This window comes from Ciconia boyciana, chromosome 14 (assembly GCF_034638445.1).
Source record: "Ciconia boyciana chromosome 14, ASM3463844v1, whole genome shotgun sequence".
NCBI classification, from domain to species: Eukaryota; Metazoa; Chordata; class Aves; order Ciconiiformes; family Ciconiidae; genus Ciconia; species Ciconia boyciana.
The window spans coordinates 13,332,656-13,349,003 of NC_132947.1; the positions used below are offsets into that span (position 1 = coordinate 13,332,656).

A 16,348-nucleotide genomic window follows, 5' to 3' on the forward strand; every position below is an offset into this window, starting at 1 on the left:
ATGCTGCTCCGCACTCTCCCCATGTTAGCATCTCTGTCCTGTTTTTCCATGTGCTGGAACAGGAAACTCTTCACTGTTTGCACTTGCCCATGAGCCAGAACCACCAGACCTAGAAGGAGTCACACAGATAGCTGATTTGGGTAAATTACTTCTTTTTTTGGTTTAAAGACACATGCTACCTGACTTACCACTTTTTCCCGATGCCTGTCTGTAATGTGCTTATTGTAACACATATATAAAATTAACTCAGATTAAAAATGTTACATCACATTACCTTGATGTACCTTTAGAGAACATTGCCATGTGAATGGCTCAATTATATATCCTATTATACAGGCATAGTTATCATAAAGCACTGAGAAGAAATGGCAGTTACCTCCCCCTTATCTATTTCCCTTTTTTATTCTTTTAATTACCGGTCTCTTTCTTCAGATTAACTAGGAAGAGTTGTGACTGTTTTCCCATCAGCTTATCAGAATTATTTTTAATCTACAAGATGAGAAATATATTTCAATTAATATTGCTTTGGCTGAATTTTTATTCCAATTTAGCTTCACCTTATTTTATAACTGACAATACTAAAGTCATGAGTAGAAACACCGAGAGTACTTTCTGATGGACTTCAGGAGTAGAGCTTCTTTTTTTCCCCACAGTAATTTGACATTAATGGATTGTAAACTTACTATTTTTAAAAATATCCATCTCCTTGCCAGTGGTGGCATGACTTCTATTTCAAGCAACAATTCAAGAGCCTAATATTTTAACCTCATTCTCCAAAAGCCACGTTTCAAATCCTTAAACTGTTTCATAAACTCCTTTACAAACATCTTCAAATGACTCCAGCTTCCCCAAAATAGCACACAGACTGTTTATGCAGCAAACAGCCAACAAGGCACAGTTGCCCATCTCCTTAATCAGAGTTATTTAAAGCACAATGCTATGTACAAATCTAGCAGAGAGCTGTAGGCCAAAATTTTACAAAGTAAAGAGATTTTCAGGTCTTTCAAGTTTCGAGTCTCTGTCTTCAAACACCTTCAAAGGGTCCACATTTCTGATGAAAGCAGTGCTTTCTCTCTAAAGGTAACCTTAATCTGGATACTAAAACCACTTATTCTTAGCCTGCATCTCTAGTATAAAGTCTGCCTGTTCTGCACCTCTGGCAATACCTCAATAGTTTTACAAACTACTAAAAACAAGTCTCAGTTTCTGTTTTTGTTTACAAAGACCTATTGCACTCATTCTTAGAAAAGTACAATTGCTTGCAGCATGTTACAAAGCTTTCGCATCACTGGGTTCTTAACTTAGCAGGAGTCACAATCATTCCAAGACAAAATTTTGCAGATGTACAGCTAGGTAAAAGTCCATCTGGAGGAGGGAGTTCTCCAGAACCATCCAAAATTCTCAGAACTGGCAAATGAAGTGGTCATCCACTGACAACCCATCACAATTCCGACCAGCACAGTACAACCACCCAGTATGTTGGGAAATCACCCACTATTCAGGCTGAAGTGATGCATTCTCAAGCTTCCTTGAGTCAATGATTTTATTTTTCTTAAGAATATTTCCAGAGGACAGAGAGACACAGATATTTTACAAGTCTTCATATTCAGCTCTTTCTCCGATCCTTTAATAGAAAAAAAACCCACAAATGGAATCTTTTTAGTAAGTGCCAACACTGCTCTCAGCTCTGGCTAGGAGACAGTCCCTGCCCCAAAGAGCTTCCATTCTAGGAGAGAGAGTAATACAAAGGTGAGGTTCACAGGGAAAACAACAAGGAAGGTGACATGGTTTGTCATGCTGCTGGTGCCATACATGGAGACTGGTACATCTTTTTGTGCTGGCAGTCAGTACGTAGACACTGAATAGACCACATATTGCACATGACAGAACATGTTCTCTCTGCAGGTGTTTGGAAGGGAGAAGGTAAAGAAGCTCTTAAGAAAGTTTTCAAGGCAGTCCTGTGATGAGGAAGGCATTTGTTCTATGTAGAAATTTTTGCCTATTTACACACTTTTTTTAAAGAAAATAAAATCATAGTTAACATGCCAAAAACACATTCATCAAATCAGTTGCCTTACAAAAATAAAATTTTCAAACAATGTGTTTCTAAAATAAATATCAATAGGGTTGGAAAAAAATAAATACATGTATCCAAGCTATCTTGTTAAAGCACAAAAAGGTACAGTTCCTTACTGAAAAGTAGCCATGGAGTCCTGATTAAAGCAGCAACTGTTCAGAGCATCCTTCTCTTATAGTAACACATGAAGAAGAGTCCCAAGCAGCAAAGAACAGATTCTTAATAAAAGAAATATATAGGACTGTGTTCCTTATAGGAAAGTACAGACCATTTTCATCTTTGCTGAATGACAGAGGCTAAAAAACAGTGTTCCATGATACACCCCTGCTGAAATTTTCTGGTATTACCAAGCAGTGAGAGGCTAACATCCTTTCTCTTGCTAGGGAAAACAAAAGTTCTATCTGTGAATTTGATTGTGAATATATGTGTATAGTTCCCTGATTGAGCAAAAAATTAATCCTTCTTAAAAATACTGAGCTACTCTTCCTCCCCCTCCCCAAACAGCAACTCTCATGTACGGAAACAAGACGTTTTAACACAATGCTGCCTACAGAAGGACTGTTACAGCACAGGGAGCCAGGGGCAGCTCGACCTCAGGCAGGAGACTTTTATTGCTTGGGAGCACAAGCTGCACCAGTTTGGAATGGTCCAACATGAAATCAATGTTCCCATGGCAGCCCCTTGCATTTCAAGGGCTAGTTGATTGCCCTGAGCTCCTGCTGTCAGGAGTCAGTCTCAGTTTGGCCGGTAGTAGTCACAGTGCTCTAGGTAATAAGAGGCAGGGTACCCTATTCCCTACTCTCATAAGGCAGCCGTACCACACCAGGAAATCAGTTTCCTTCTTGAAGGTTTCAGTTTTTTGTGGTCCTGTATGTCCTCTTACTTTTTAAATAGTTTTTCTACCTATTTAAAAGGAGCAACATGCCCGGATTAACAACAGTGGTCAAGTAGGCAAAGAATCAAATGTCCACAATGCAAGCTCTACATAGGTTTACAATGTACTGGTCATGCATAAACCCCTACAGATCCTGGCAGGCATTTAAACACCTAAGTTGATGTAAGATCAAGTTGCTAATGAACTGACTGCTGAATGGACTGTAGCCAGCTTGAAATCACTGGTAGGTTCTGCATCTGACGTCACAAGACTTAAGGCATGTCAAATCAGTGGTCATCTACTTTAACCCTTTTCGCTTTCAAGGAAAGATGCTGCAAGAAAAGAAAAGAAAAATTGCTTAGCATATACACAATTAGAAAAATGTTCAACTAGAATGCTTTCAGTCTTTAATCCCAAATTAAATAAATTCGTATATAAATAATCAAAAGACCACCCTTCCCCAAGCTCTGCTTGTTACTGATACAGCTAAAATAAACCTATGAAACCAAAAAAACACATGTATGAAACCAAAAAACCACTCCCAAAGCGATATTCTGGCTTGGTATAAAATATCATCTTCTGGTATTTCTGTACTACCTGCAAGCACAGGAACAATTTCCCATTGGAAGCAAGTTGCCAGCATGTAAAAGTACACAGAAAGGGACATGTACTCCCAACAACATATGTGCATAAACACGAGGAGTACATACATGAAGTACAAGATTTTAACTAATATATTAACACTGTAGTTGCATTGGGCCTTTGAACTTCTATGCTCTTAAAGAAAAAGGCCTACAAAAATGTGGAAAGAAAACATGAAGAAAGTCCTGCAAAATTTGGAATGAGACATAATTGACTGAGACCATGATCAAGCTGTAGAAGAAAATCTTCTCACACAGAATCCTATTCAGTTGTAATTTGTTTTTAACTTGATACAGGAATAAAAATTCTCATATTTCAGGAATCTCTTATTAGCACAAAGATGTATTCTTCAGTAGAAAAAGGTTCTGAATGTCTATAAATTAGCATAAATTTGTGTGTCTTGCAATGGCTTGCTTATTCAAAATTTACACGTATAATTCAAAGCTTTACACAACAGGAATATTTCTAGTTTTAAAACATTTTATAAAGACACTCAAGCCTTTTGGCTGATAATGATAACTGACCAAACTGGAAAAGATACTTTTCCTCAAAACCAGCACTATTCTCCAGAGCTTCCATTTATTTTAGGATGAAAGCACTGCTTAGGTCATGCTGCAAACTTAGTTCACCTCTATCAAATCAAAAGGATGGCAATGGTAAAAATTAGGTTCTGATGTAATTTCATAGAATATCTACGACAAGTAGTAGTACTACCTTGAAAAACATGTTCTCTCAGTCAGGTAGGTAGTACTATTCAAGACAAGCCTTCTTCAATTACAAAAAGCAACCCAAGTTTTGCTTGAATAAGGCATTGAGTCACATTCCCCAACACCACCTACCTAAAGGAAAACCTCACCCCAAAATTGAGCCCATGGAGAGGTCATATCATAATGGGGTGTCGTGTTGTGTATGGCATGTTACGACATGTAAATATGTGAGTCAAAAGGACTAATTATTCCAGGAGCAGATTTGATACACCTGGAACATTGGCTCATCTCCTTTTTACATCATGCTTGCAGAATGTCTAACAGCAGCTAAAGACTCAGGGGTCTACCCTGCATTTCTGCCTTTGTCAAATGCGGTACAGAAAAAAGGCAGAAAATATTCAGCTACTTAGTAAGTGCATTTATAGATGGGAAGCGTCTGGACAACTGAGATGAATTATCCAAGCTCAACATCAAAAAAACCAACCCTCTCAAGTCAATTACATGGACAGATGCCAACACTGCTGTACACCGTAACCACAGAGGTATGTCCTAAGGTGCTGCATGCACCACTGTCTTTTTCTTTTTTCCAAAAACCCCAGGAAGTGAAAGAAAACAAACATCAGATTCTCAGAAAAGTCAAATAGCGTAGCAGATGTATAAATCAGAAACAGCCATTTCTGCAACATGGCTGCTGATATGCACAAACAGACCTCTTGTTTTGCAAAAGTCTGATATGCAAGTGTATTTTTTCACCCAGTATTTTGGAAATACTTCACTAATTCAGAATATAAAGCTCAGTAGTTCTTAATCTCCCACGGGAAATTCACATGCAAGATCAATTTGGCAATCTTGCCTGTACAGTATTTACATGCAATGTGGTATCAACGGCTCCAGCATAACTAACATTTAGATAATACCAATCCAGTTCTCAGAATGACCAGTGAATAAGTCTAGATTGAGGGATTCACATGGGACAGAGTTGATAAAGGATGGTGACAACTATTAAAAGATACTTGTAAAGAAAAGGTATGTATATCACACACAACAGAATTTGCAATAAAGGTTTGCACAACTAGCAGCTGTTCTTTGCCATTTCAAGTTTGAACAGATCAGTGCTGATTTTTTTTGCAGTAAACATAATTAATGCTCAAAAAAAGGCTCCAAATTTACCCAAACATTTGCAAAGCATGCAAAGACTCCTCTAAAATTATTGTGCAAAGTATGACTACTGCCTAGCTACAGCACTGCTCAGAGAAGTGCTACCAAGTGCCTATATTCAAGCGTAAAATGGTTGAAGGCTTCATTTATCAGAGTGATACACTATTTTGTAACTTTGAGATCATGTCTGTTGGCTGCGTAATAGGGAAAAAGCTTTCATGCATCAATTTATTATCCTCTTTATTTTAAAACCACTACAATGAACAAAAACAAATTCATTTTTGTACCATTAAATAGACAACAACAAAACAAACACTTTAAAAAGTTCAGATACAAGAGCTGCTAATACAGCAATGGTACCGTTTGGGCTTTATGCCGATTCCGTACCGTTCCTTGCTGGTAAAAATGAGGTGCCAGTTCCAAGAGCCAGGCAGATTCAACGGCAGTCACATCTCTCATGTAATACTTAGCAGTCTGTATGACTTCATTGTAGACTACCCTAGGAGAAAGGGAAAAACACAACAAAAATTGTTTGCTATAAAGCAACGAGGGAGAGAGATGATTAACAGCATGTTTAGACAGTTTCACATATATGCTGCCAGATATAGTCTTTACAGAGTGACAAGAGAGTCTTTAAGTTATAATACAGCTTCTTACCTCTTCCCCTCTAGTTGTTCAGAGTACTCTACATTAAGACAACCTTTAGACTGCCATTAAAAACACCTTCACATACTACCAGGACATATGGATGCAAGGCATAAAAGAAAGAATATTTCTTATAACAGGGCCAAGGGGGACTCATAACAGATGCTTTGGAAGAAAGAACATTAGTTACTCTGTGATATCATGAGGAAGGGTGTCAAAAGCACCAAAATTCTGGACCCATAACAAGTAGGGCACAAATCACAGCATGACTATCCCTGGTGCCTGTCTGCAGACAAGCAAGATAAGGATTAGAGGAAGCAATCAGCTTTAACTACCACCAGAACATCTCCTGGTAAGAGATTTAGAAACAGCCAGCCATGTGGACTCAATCCCTGCTGCCAGCATGAACAGGTTGCCAGCACGGGCAACCTATTTCTGAAGTCACCCTTCAGTAGGGAAAGCCTTTTTTACCAAGGAAGCACAAACCCATGCACTGAAGGGTTAGTCACCAAAACCATAAGTCATTATCTGCCTTCTATACACAGTAGAGCTGCAAACCCACAAGGTTTGTGGTCTCTCATTAATTGGTATTTTGCTCTCAAAAGCAAAGAGGAAAGAGTCCAAAATTTTCTTCTCTGCCAAATGCAGCCCGAGACATACCAACGAATACAACTAAAGAGAAATCTGAGGAAAACAAACAAGAATGAGAACACATTTTATATACACCTGTAACAGACAGAGAATTGAAGCCCTCAATATAGGATGGGTGTCCACACAGCAGCAGCACTGAAACTAGCGTTGCTGAATAAGTTAAAACTCCTGTCTTATAGCATGACATGAGCCAGCAGTGTCTTTAGGCTGGTGGTGGCAATACCACATGGCCTTGGAAGACAGCTCTCTGCCTGTTCTGCAACACAGGGGTCCAAAAAGAGATTTAAGCCCAGAATCAGTATTCCCAAAAACTCCAGCAATGCTGCCGCCATCAACAGCAAACAGGCTGTGAAGCAAAGAGCAGTCTTAGGGTTTTGCCAGTTAAGACTTCCAGCTAGCTGTCTACAGTTCCGCTTTTCTATATGGAAGTGGAAGTGCCCTGGAAGTGCCCAAGGCTGGGGTGGAAGTTCCACGCTGAGGGCTCACCATCTAAAAGCTGAGACCTGGAGGAGATGTGTGCTGGGGCAAAGAATTCTTCCAGTACTCTCCTACCACTAGACTTTCTTTCCAGATTAATTTCTTCTCAATTTATTCGTCTTACTGTCTGTCACTCTCCCATAACCCAACCTCTTTCAGGTAAGGTAGAAAATTTCAGAAGTGCATCTGCAAAGTATTCTTTTTACTATTTCAAACAAATTGTGTTTTATTTTTAACAGCAGTGACAGGTGGTTAAAAAAAAATGGGCAAAACAGCAGCAAATCGGGCTGGTTTCAGTGGCAAAAATTACTTTAGCTACACGCTGCTCAACTCAGCCCTGAAGAACTGGTAGTTAAACACAAGTGAGCTGGACTCATTATTTTGTGAGCCAATGTAATTGATGGCTAAGTTCCAATCAGTTACTCTTCTGCAAACCCTGCACAACAGGTGTAGGAGCCCAAATTCAAAGATAACAGATGACACTGGCCAACTTTATCCTTCAAAGTCTCAGCAACAGGCAAAGAAGGACAAGAGTCCAAATACTTCAGGTTGATCATGCTGACCTGGTAGTTAGAAACACATTTCTAATTGTTATCTGAGCATCTTTGACACACAAATGGAATTGTAATATCCCAGCTAATATGAAACTACAACCACTTGTTTCCTCAATCTGCTAGACAGGCATTAATTTCTCTCAAACTTTTTGCATCATGCATTTGACGTGTACGCCCTCTCCTAGCAAGCCATTTGCAATTACTGCAGCACAATATTTGACAGGACATTTACTTAATAGGCTTAATAAAAGTAAATTAATCCTAGTTCTATCTAGGTACAGAGACCACTCGGAGAGCAATCTGCAGTGCAAAATATGGTGCCTATTAAAAAAAGGGTCACCTGACTCTGCTTTCCAACTTTTGCAGGGATTTTTGACAGTTAAACGTCACTATTTCCCTGATTTATTTGGATACTGTCTACAAAAAGATGCAAAGGAAACACCAATTGAATTCTCTCTGTGCAAACCATGACCTTCTACATCCATCCCTCCACCGACGGAGAAAAGTCATTCATGAAAATGTCTGGATGCTGAGAATGTCTTGTAAAGATCACAAAGCAAGTGAAAGCAGCTTTAACTTACCAGCGTGGAGGCTTCTCTGCGTACAGCACTGAAGTGGGGTGGATATGAAGTTCATGGTCATCACGGATAGTCCTTGAAAGCAAGATACTATTTCAGACCATGCGTCTATTTATTGCTTAACATTTGGTTCCTTTCATCCCAGTAAGAATGTTTAATAAAAGGCAACAATGAAAGAGCTGGAGCAAATTAAAAACATTTGCATTTAATGAACAGGCTTTCAGATGAAGTCAGGCTTAAATCTTGGCCAAAGGAAGAAATGATAATTTAATGTCCTAAAAGAGTTCTATCTACCTTAAATGAAAAAGTAGTGTTTCAGGCTTTTATTCAGTGCACTGGGAGTACTACAACAGAGACGCTGCACTTACTTGTATTAACACAAGCTAATTACTATTAGTAACAGCTTCCCACTATCAATAACGCTAATAATTTATATTTGCCAAAGAGGAGAGAGAAACACTGAAGCAGTTTGAAGATACAAAACTTCAAATACTAGTAAATCAAACACTACGTGTTTCTTATTGCAGGTGTCTGGAGAAGCATCTGTTTGTTGATTATACTTAGATGTATCCAGTCTAAGGAGCTTTTAAAATAAGCAACAGTTGTGATGAAACTATATATATTTATTTATTTATTTACCTGTAAGCTCCGGTAGAGTGGAATTTAGCTGCATTAGCAAAGAATCCAGAAACTATGCATCTCAAAACGGGATCTGGATCACCTGAAGGAAAGAATTATGTAAAATGAGTCAATGGAATGGCAAAAAATCCCTAAAACACCACTTAATCATCTCAAACAACTTTTCAGACTGCATCAGGCTTTGATAGCACAGGCTTGAAGGCAGACAAACCCTGCAATCTCTTTTGACTTCAATTTCACAGCAAATCAAAATTACTACGTAAAAAACTATTGTTGCCACTGGTGTCTCCATGGAGATAGTTTCACAGTCCTTAGAGCAACCTTGTGTGACAGCTAAGCATCAAAGTCTGATTTTGCAGAGCAGTTAGAGATAAGTGCTGAGAACTAGTCATGGCATACATGCATGCACAGCACTGCTGGAAATCAGATCCCAATGACTGTACATAATTTTGAACATACTAGAAAAATGGCTTTTTGAAAAGTCAAAACAGGGAATGGGGTGACCTATTTATGACTCTTTTGGTAAATCTGTCCATTAAATATATAATCGGTGGTGATAATCTCTTGCTGGAAAACTCAACTAATGAAGACTGGACTAAATGTTAATTGTAAAAATGGGCTAAAATGCTCTTCTACAGTCATTTTTAGGAAAAAAATTTGGTTTTTATTAACATTATTTTTAGGCCAGGGAGAAAATACTTCAAAGGTTACAAGAACAGCAGGAAGCAGACTGGCAGTTTGGAGACTACATTCAATATGTACTGGACAACAGTTTAAAAACAAATTTTCACCTTCACTGGACTTCTTTGGCACTTTAAAGCGGACAAGAAGCTTTTTCAGCTGCTCTCTTACAACAGAAGCTCTAACAAGCCCTTTGTAGTTCAGAAAGTGTTCCTGACACCACTGAGAGCTCTTGCTGTGCTGTACAGTGAGAATAGAAAAAGTTACAATGAATACCATCAGCAAAACAAAAACCAATCTCTTTTGGATCACATAGTCTTGTTCTGTTTTCTTCTGTCTCCTACAACATATTTATTGTAGTTTTCCCTGAAAATTGCCTATTTACATAGCAACTAACAAGGGTACATAACGCTAGTAACTACAAAACATGTTTCAAACAACATCTAAATAGCAGCAGAACGAATGCCATGGGGTATTTTCAAACAGATGTGCTTCATTTCTTCATACGTGGTGAAAAAGAATAGCATCAGTCATTCCATTCTCACGCACAAATGCATCATATCATAAACTAGTCTGTTTTCAATCTCAAAATGTAAACAACCTTCTCTGTAAACTATTTTCACTACTCTTCTCTACGCAAAGAACTTTCCTCCAGAAGCCAGCACTTACTCCAAGAGCCTCTGCATTTAGCTGGTTCTAAGAGAATTAGGCAGATGTAAAATTTAAACAGCAAAATTTCAGTTGGTGCTCGACTGATTGCTTTGGGGTGGGGAGAGAGAAGTCATCTTTTAAACACTTGAGTGGTTATACTGCTTCAACTCAACACTGTTGCAAATATATTATTATAGAAGTGCTTTACACCAGCAAAATATACATCTCCCAAATAGGCATAGCGCTTCAAAACCGTTAAGTAAAACCTCAGCTTACAGAGAAGTATTAAGATTGGTGTTAAACATAAGGTCAATGAAAAAGAGGATATGATCATCAATGAAGTAATTTTTTTAAAAAAGACTGCTAGGTTTAGATGCAGTTTATCATCAGTAAAACTCAGATACACCTATAGAAAAGATGAGAGAATATGAATTTCATTTGGAATTTGGATATCTGTTTTTCCCAGGCCCTTTCAAAAATCCCAGTCTCCTTGAAAATACAGTTGTCTACCCATAAGACTTCCATGCTGTACCCAAACCAAATTCTTTCTATTCTCTGTTCAGAGGAACTACAGAAGGTCTGTGGCAAAATATGACCAGAATATCTTTCAAAGCAGCATTATCACTTAATAGACTTGGTAAGTCCCCAGCTTTGAGGATACTATATCCAGAACTTCCAGAATCACAACTGAGGACCGCAAGTTCTTCCCATTCCTGCAAATCCACATATATTTGAACTGACTTACTTTGACAAAGGCTTCATAAACATTAAGCATAGTGAGATGATCACCTTCTTCCACAGCAAACTTTCTGTGTTGCCTGGCCTGGAGAAAAAGAAATATATTTTTTTATAGGCAGATTGATTTTTGTAAAAATCATGCCCGATACACTCAGTTCCTATTATCTGCATATTTCCTGGTGACTATCAAAACTCTTACCATATAGGGTAGTTCCTCTAGGCAACAGCAATATTTTACTAGTCCACCTATATTCAGGAGCACTTTTAAAACTGAAGTTAGAAAATGAACTGAAAATGAACCCCCAAATTCCAAGAGAGGAATGCATTAAAGTTAGGCTCCTGCTACCTATTAAGAATTTCCTACATCTTAATACTTTCTTTTTTGTTCCTCTTGAAAGGAAGTGGTGTTTGGGGAGGTTTGGTTTTTTGTTTGGGGGTTTCCCCCCCCCCCACAAACCCTTACTTTGACCAATATTGGTTTATAACCCTTCATGTTTCTGGTTCTCTGAAGGAGGCTTTTAACACTAGTAAAGGACTCCAAGGTTCCCACTGTTACTCAGTTTCTTCTTTTACCTATTACCAATAGGTACAGTTCAAGACCTTGCTTCATTTTCATACAAACCTGCAGTCTGTAATGGCTATCAATAAAATACTTGGCAGAAATCCAGAAATGTGGAACTAACAAAAAGAAAATGAGACATGACTGAACTTACAGCCTGAGCTTTTTGATTTGGAGGGATCACAAAGATGTTTTGAATCTGCATCATGGCAGCAATTGTCAAAATCTCCTGGGAGCAGCCAAAATTTCCTGTGGAGTAAGTGGAGAAATGCACTAAAGGAAATACTTCTTCCATTCAACTTATCCCCATACAGAATAAAGAGGAAAAGCAGCAGAATATATTTTTACAGCATATAAAACCAAAATACCTAAACTCCCAGATTTTTTTTAGTATAACAGTGAATGTTTTTAATGCAAAACTTAAAAGACAAATGTGTTAGACTTATTAATTAGTGTGTTAAATGTATTAGACTTATTATTTGAGAGGTCCCTGAGTTTAACCAATTCTTCTCACTAAACACCATACCAAGATGAAGCATACAGTTTGTTTCAAGTTGAGCAAATGTCTAATACTACACTATAATCACTAGAGGCAATATCCTCTACTCAACACAAAATTATGAAAAAAATCTGATTTTTTTTCTCCTACCTGATTCCAGAAGCATCTTTGCAAACATAGGATTCAAAGGAAACTCTGCTATTCTCATTCCAAGAGGCTCTGTTAAACGGCAGTGCATATCCAAACCTACAGCATATTAATAAATGTAGCTGTGATACAGGCAAAAGTAGCACAGAAGGTCTTGTTTAGGAATTTAATGTGTACTAAAGAGCAGAATTAAGAGCTAAAATATAGCAAACACACCTAAGAATTGCTGAAGTTATATTAAACTGAGCTTAAAGGTACTCCTTAATATCCATTTACTCTCCTATGGGTCACTGGTATTTTTTTTTTTTTTTAACATACTTGAACACACGAGTTTCTTCATTTTGACCAAGTTCCATTGCTACTGCCAATAATTTAGAAAACTTGCAGTCAAAGTCAATGCAATGGCCAGAGTGCCTATTAGCTGTTAGACTCAGGCATCTCATTTTTAAGTATTTAGCAACATCTTTATTCGTGGTGATGGGAAGCAGAAGGAGTCCTGATAAGAATTAAAAAAGGGCATAATTATGGAACAGGCATAATTGTAGAAACAGGAAGCACTACTGGAGGGGGGTGGGGTAGCATATAATTTTTCTGAGTCACTTCTGCTTAGGTCACAGAGAAAAATAATTTAACTTAAATATAATCTCAACTAGAGATGAAGATTCTCTACAGTTTAGTCTGCCTCATGCATCAATAACTGTCAGCCATGTTCCAACTGTAACCTTTTTACTAGAGATGGTACAGCAGGTAGGCATGACAGCTTGCTTTTTGATTCCCAGTTATCACTAGGCAATCCTGCAACCAACTATTTTAGTTGTATGGCTTCCTACAGTCAAACACCTGCAGTAAGGTTTACCCATGCAAACCACCAGGTCGTATTCTAATCCAGAGCACTATGCTGAAATCTCAGGGAATGATTTAAATGGAAAAGCATTTCCTTTGCAAGAGGACATGGGAAATAGAATTTAAAAAAAAAAAAAGTAATACAGACACAGGAAACAATAAGAAGAAAAGAGCTTGCTAGCAAAGGCAGCAAAGAGTGAGGATTGAAAGAGAAAAGAAAACTGCAAGTAAGCCAAGTTGTATATAGTCCAACAAGGAGGCAGAGCACAAGAGAAAAGCTACACAAGGAGGGACTAACAAGAGCCCAATAATAGGACTCTGGGGCACTGTAGATTGCATAAATAGCCACAGCAGAGTGGACTGAGGAAACACAACTGTGGCCCACGCATTATATAAACGTATTATTTGTCAAACTGTGTGGTGGCAAAAAACCACAGTTGTATTTCAGCTATGTTTCACAGAGAAAAGCAAAACCACAAATCAAGTCGAGGAATGAGATCTCCTATAACTCATGCCAGCATTCTAAAACCACAGATACCTCTATGAAGGGTTTACCTTCCTTTATTATTTGATATGCTATCGCCTCATTTATTATGACAATGTAGTAATTCACTCACCACACCCCTACGCTGTTCAATAAAACCTCATAGGCATTTCACATAATGTCACAATATTTTCCTCAGAAACAGGTACAAAAAGCAGCTTATGTGAAATTATGAAGTAATGTATTTAAACACAGTCACAGCAACTGCAAAAACTAAGGTATGATAGCTTTCATTTGACCAGTGCAATATGAGAAGTTTAAGTGCTACCACAATTAATAGCTTAGAATACCCGGTCTTTCATCTACAGAAAGATAACTGCGTTCCTAAGCAGGAAAAAGGAGAAATTACCATATTTTTAACTTTCTACAGGTATATCAAGCCAAAATCCTTTGGTTTCTGCTGAATCCTACAAATCTCAATGCAATTTTGCATGGATATACATATAGCTTGTGCACAGATGTCTTTGTAGGAGTAAGCCTGAATATACACAAAAAGCCTGCAATGGATACTAGTTTGGAATAGGTAAAAGTTTCCCTGAAATAATCTTGGAAGCAACCACTGTATCCATATATATATAGGAAACTGGAGATCTTAGGAAAAGATGCTGCAAAGATTTTTACTGAACATGCTCAGGAGAGATTATTCAAGTACTGTGGCACTAAAAAGTTTCAAGTAACAACCACTAGTATGTGATGGGCTAAGGGATTAAAACACTCTATTTTAAACTTAGGTAGGGTGGTTGTTTCTGATAGGTAACAACTTACCAAAAAATCTTCAACAAAATCTTGGATCTGAAATAAAGCTAAAAACAAAGCCACTTTTTACCTGCTTATTTACCTCCTAAATTATGCTTAAAAACAATAAACTCCAACTGACAACTCAGACTTTCAAAGGGGCATCAAAGGAGAAGGCTGAGAAGAGATACTCCTGATGTAATCAGTTTGCATCACTGTAAAAATAATCAGTCTAAAAACAGTGATGTGTTTATTCAACAGAACTATCTCAACCTCAAGAGCGTCTGCTCTGTACAAGTTACTCTGTTGGCACCGCATAGGCACAATAGGGTCCTGACCCTAAACTGCACATTTGCATGCTGTTACAATGCAAATGATGAAATACATGTTCATACTTGCATAAGAGAAATGTAATCCTTACTGCACCTGCAAACGCTTGGGCAGCTTCACCTCTGCAACTTATATAAAATCTCCATAATAAACCACCTAAAACCTTAAACTTCAGTAAAAATTTCAGAGCGAATCCATACATCACACACATGCGCACACACTTCTTTCCATCTTAAACACCAACATCAGCACTTCTCTGCTTTGCTACAAAAGGCAGGCAGCCAAGAGAGTAAGAGCTCTGAACTTTTCTGTGAAGCTACCATGAGCATAACACACTTTTCCCAAAACATCAAACAGCTAATCAGTGAGTTTATTGACCTTTCCTCTCCATTTCCCTAAGGTGGTTTTGGCTGTGAATTCATCCTTGCAACATGCTTCTGAGCCACTGTGAAGGTCCTTGTTCCAAGCCTGAAAAGGTTGCCAAGAACCAAGTGCCTTAAGTGAAACTCTCCTTTGCAAGATGGAACTGAATCAGCACAGAGCAAAATCATGGCCAAGCGGAGAGTTACAGCTCCATGAGAATAAGAAGAGAGCAGACTGCCACAACTTACAACATAGCATTTTTAAGTGATCTAAAAACAGACACAAACCTCTGGAAGCTTCCAAAACTTACACAATCTCCTTTACACTACCCTTTTCCTCATGTTTACATTATGGAGCAAATATTGTTAACTTTGAATTAACTACAAACACTGAGTTGCAGTCAAACAGAGTTTCATTTTGATTACTGGTTCCTGTGTCAAGTTTCTGTTTTATTTAAGTTTGTCGCATTCAAAAAGATTAAATAGCTGTCAAAAAAACCAACAATAGAACAGTTCTTCCTATAAACAAAATTAGACAGCATACATTCCTTTCACCACAACAAAAAGGAACTGAAAACTGTGTATAAAAATACTACTACAGTGTGACTTAAGTGTTATAGGTATCCAACAGTGGCATAATGAATACAATCAAAATGAACACATTTAGAATCACAGAATATCTCAGGTTGGAAGGGACCCACCCATAAGGATCACCAAGTCTAACTCCCTGCTCCTTGCAGAACTACCTAAAACTAAACCATATGACTAAGAGTGTTGTTCAGACTCTCTCCTGAATTTGAGAACAAGCTGTGATTTCGTAATTTAGAGAACATAATAAAAAAAGATATTCTATTAAGTAGCTAAATAATAGAAAAGTACTTTGAATTATACTCTCAGGGTCTGTTAGACTAGCTTTTTCTTCTTTTCATTAGACATTTGTGTGTCTGTTCAGTTGTCCATAACCAGAAAGTTCAATACTAAAACTAGAGCAGACTCTTTGCGAGCTGCATGCAAATGAGCTCCTATGCATTTAAAAGCATGAAAAGCAAGCAGGCTGTGCACTGAAACACAGACACTGAGTGTGAGAAACGCAGTTCCAATTCATCCAGGAGGAAATGTGCTGTCTTTAGGAATGATCACGGGGGTTTTTTAGCATCAGGTATTCATAGCTAATAGAACCAGAACAGTTTGACTTGCTACAGGTTTGAACTTTGTCTCAGCTGCAGGACCAACAACACTAACATCAATAGCACTACA

At 38.0% G+C, this 16,348-nt stretch overlaps 1 protein-coding gene across 2 annotated transcripts in view; it reads right to left on the bottom strand.

The window, feature by feature from the left end:
* Positions 1 to 1,533: 1,533 nt before the first annotated feature.
* The window catches only part of DHX35 (DEAH-box helicase 35), a 32,902-nt gene continuing 18,087 nt past the window's right edge, over positions 1,534 to 16,348 (bottom strand). Inside the window, exons 15-22 of one of the 2 annotated variants that reach the window (XM_072879241.1) lie at positions 12,281 to 12,376; positions 11,786 to 11,880; positions 11,080 to 11,157; positions 9,794 to 9,923; positions 9,003 to 9,084; positions 8,367 to 8,438; positions 5,846 to 5,957; positions 1,534 to 3,283 (exon numbers count right to left, since the gene is read on the bottom strand). In XM_072879241.1, coding sequence (XP_072735342.1) covers positions 3,239 to 3,283; positions 5,846 to 5,957; positions 8,367 to 8,438; positions 9,003 to 9,084; positions 9,794 to 9,923; positions 11,080 to 11,157; positions 11,786 to 11,880; positions 12,281 to 12,376 — 710 coding nt within the window. In that variant the 3' untranslated portion in view covers positions 1,534 to 3,238. Of the gene's footprint in view, positions 3,284 to 5,818; positions 5,958 to 8,366; positions 8,439 to 9,002; positions 9,085 to 9,793; positions 9,924 to 11,079; positions 11,158 to 11,785; positions 11,881 to 12,280; positions 12,377 to 16,348 lie in introns of both variants that reach the window. The other variant, XM_072879240.1, reaches the window with a different exon arrangement.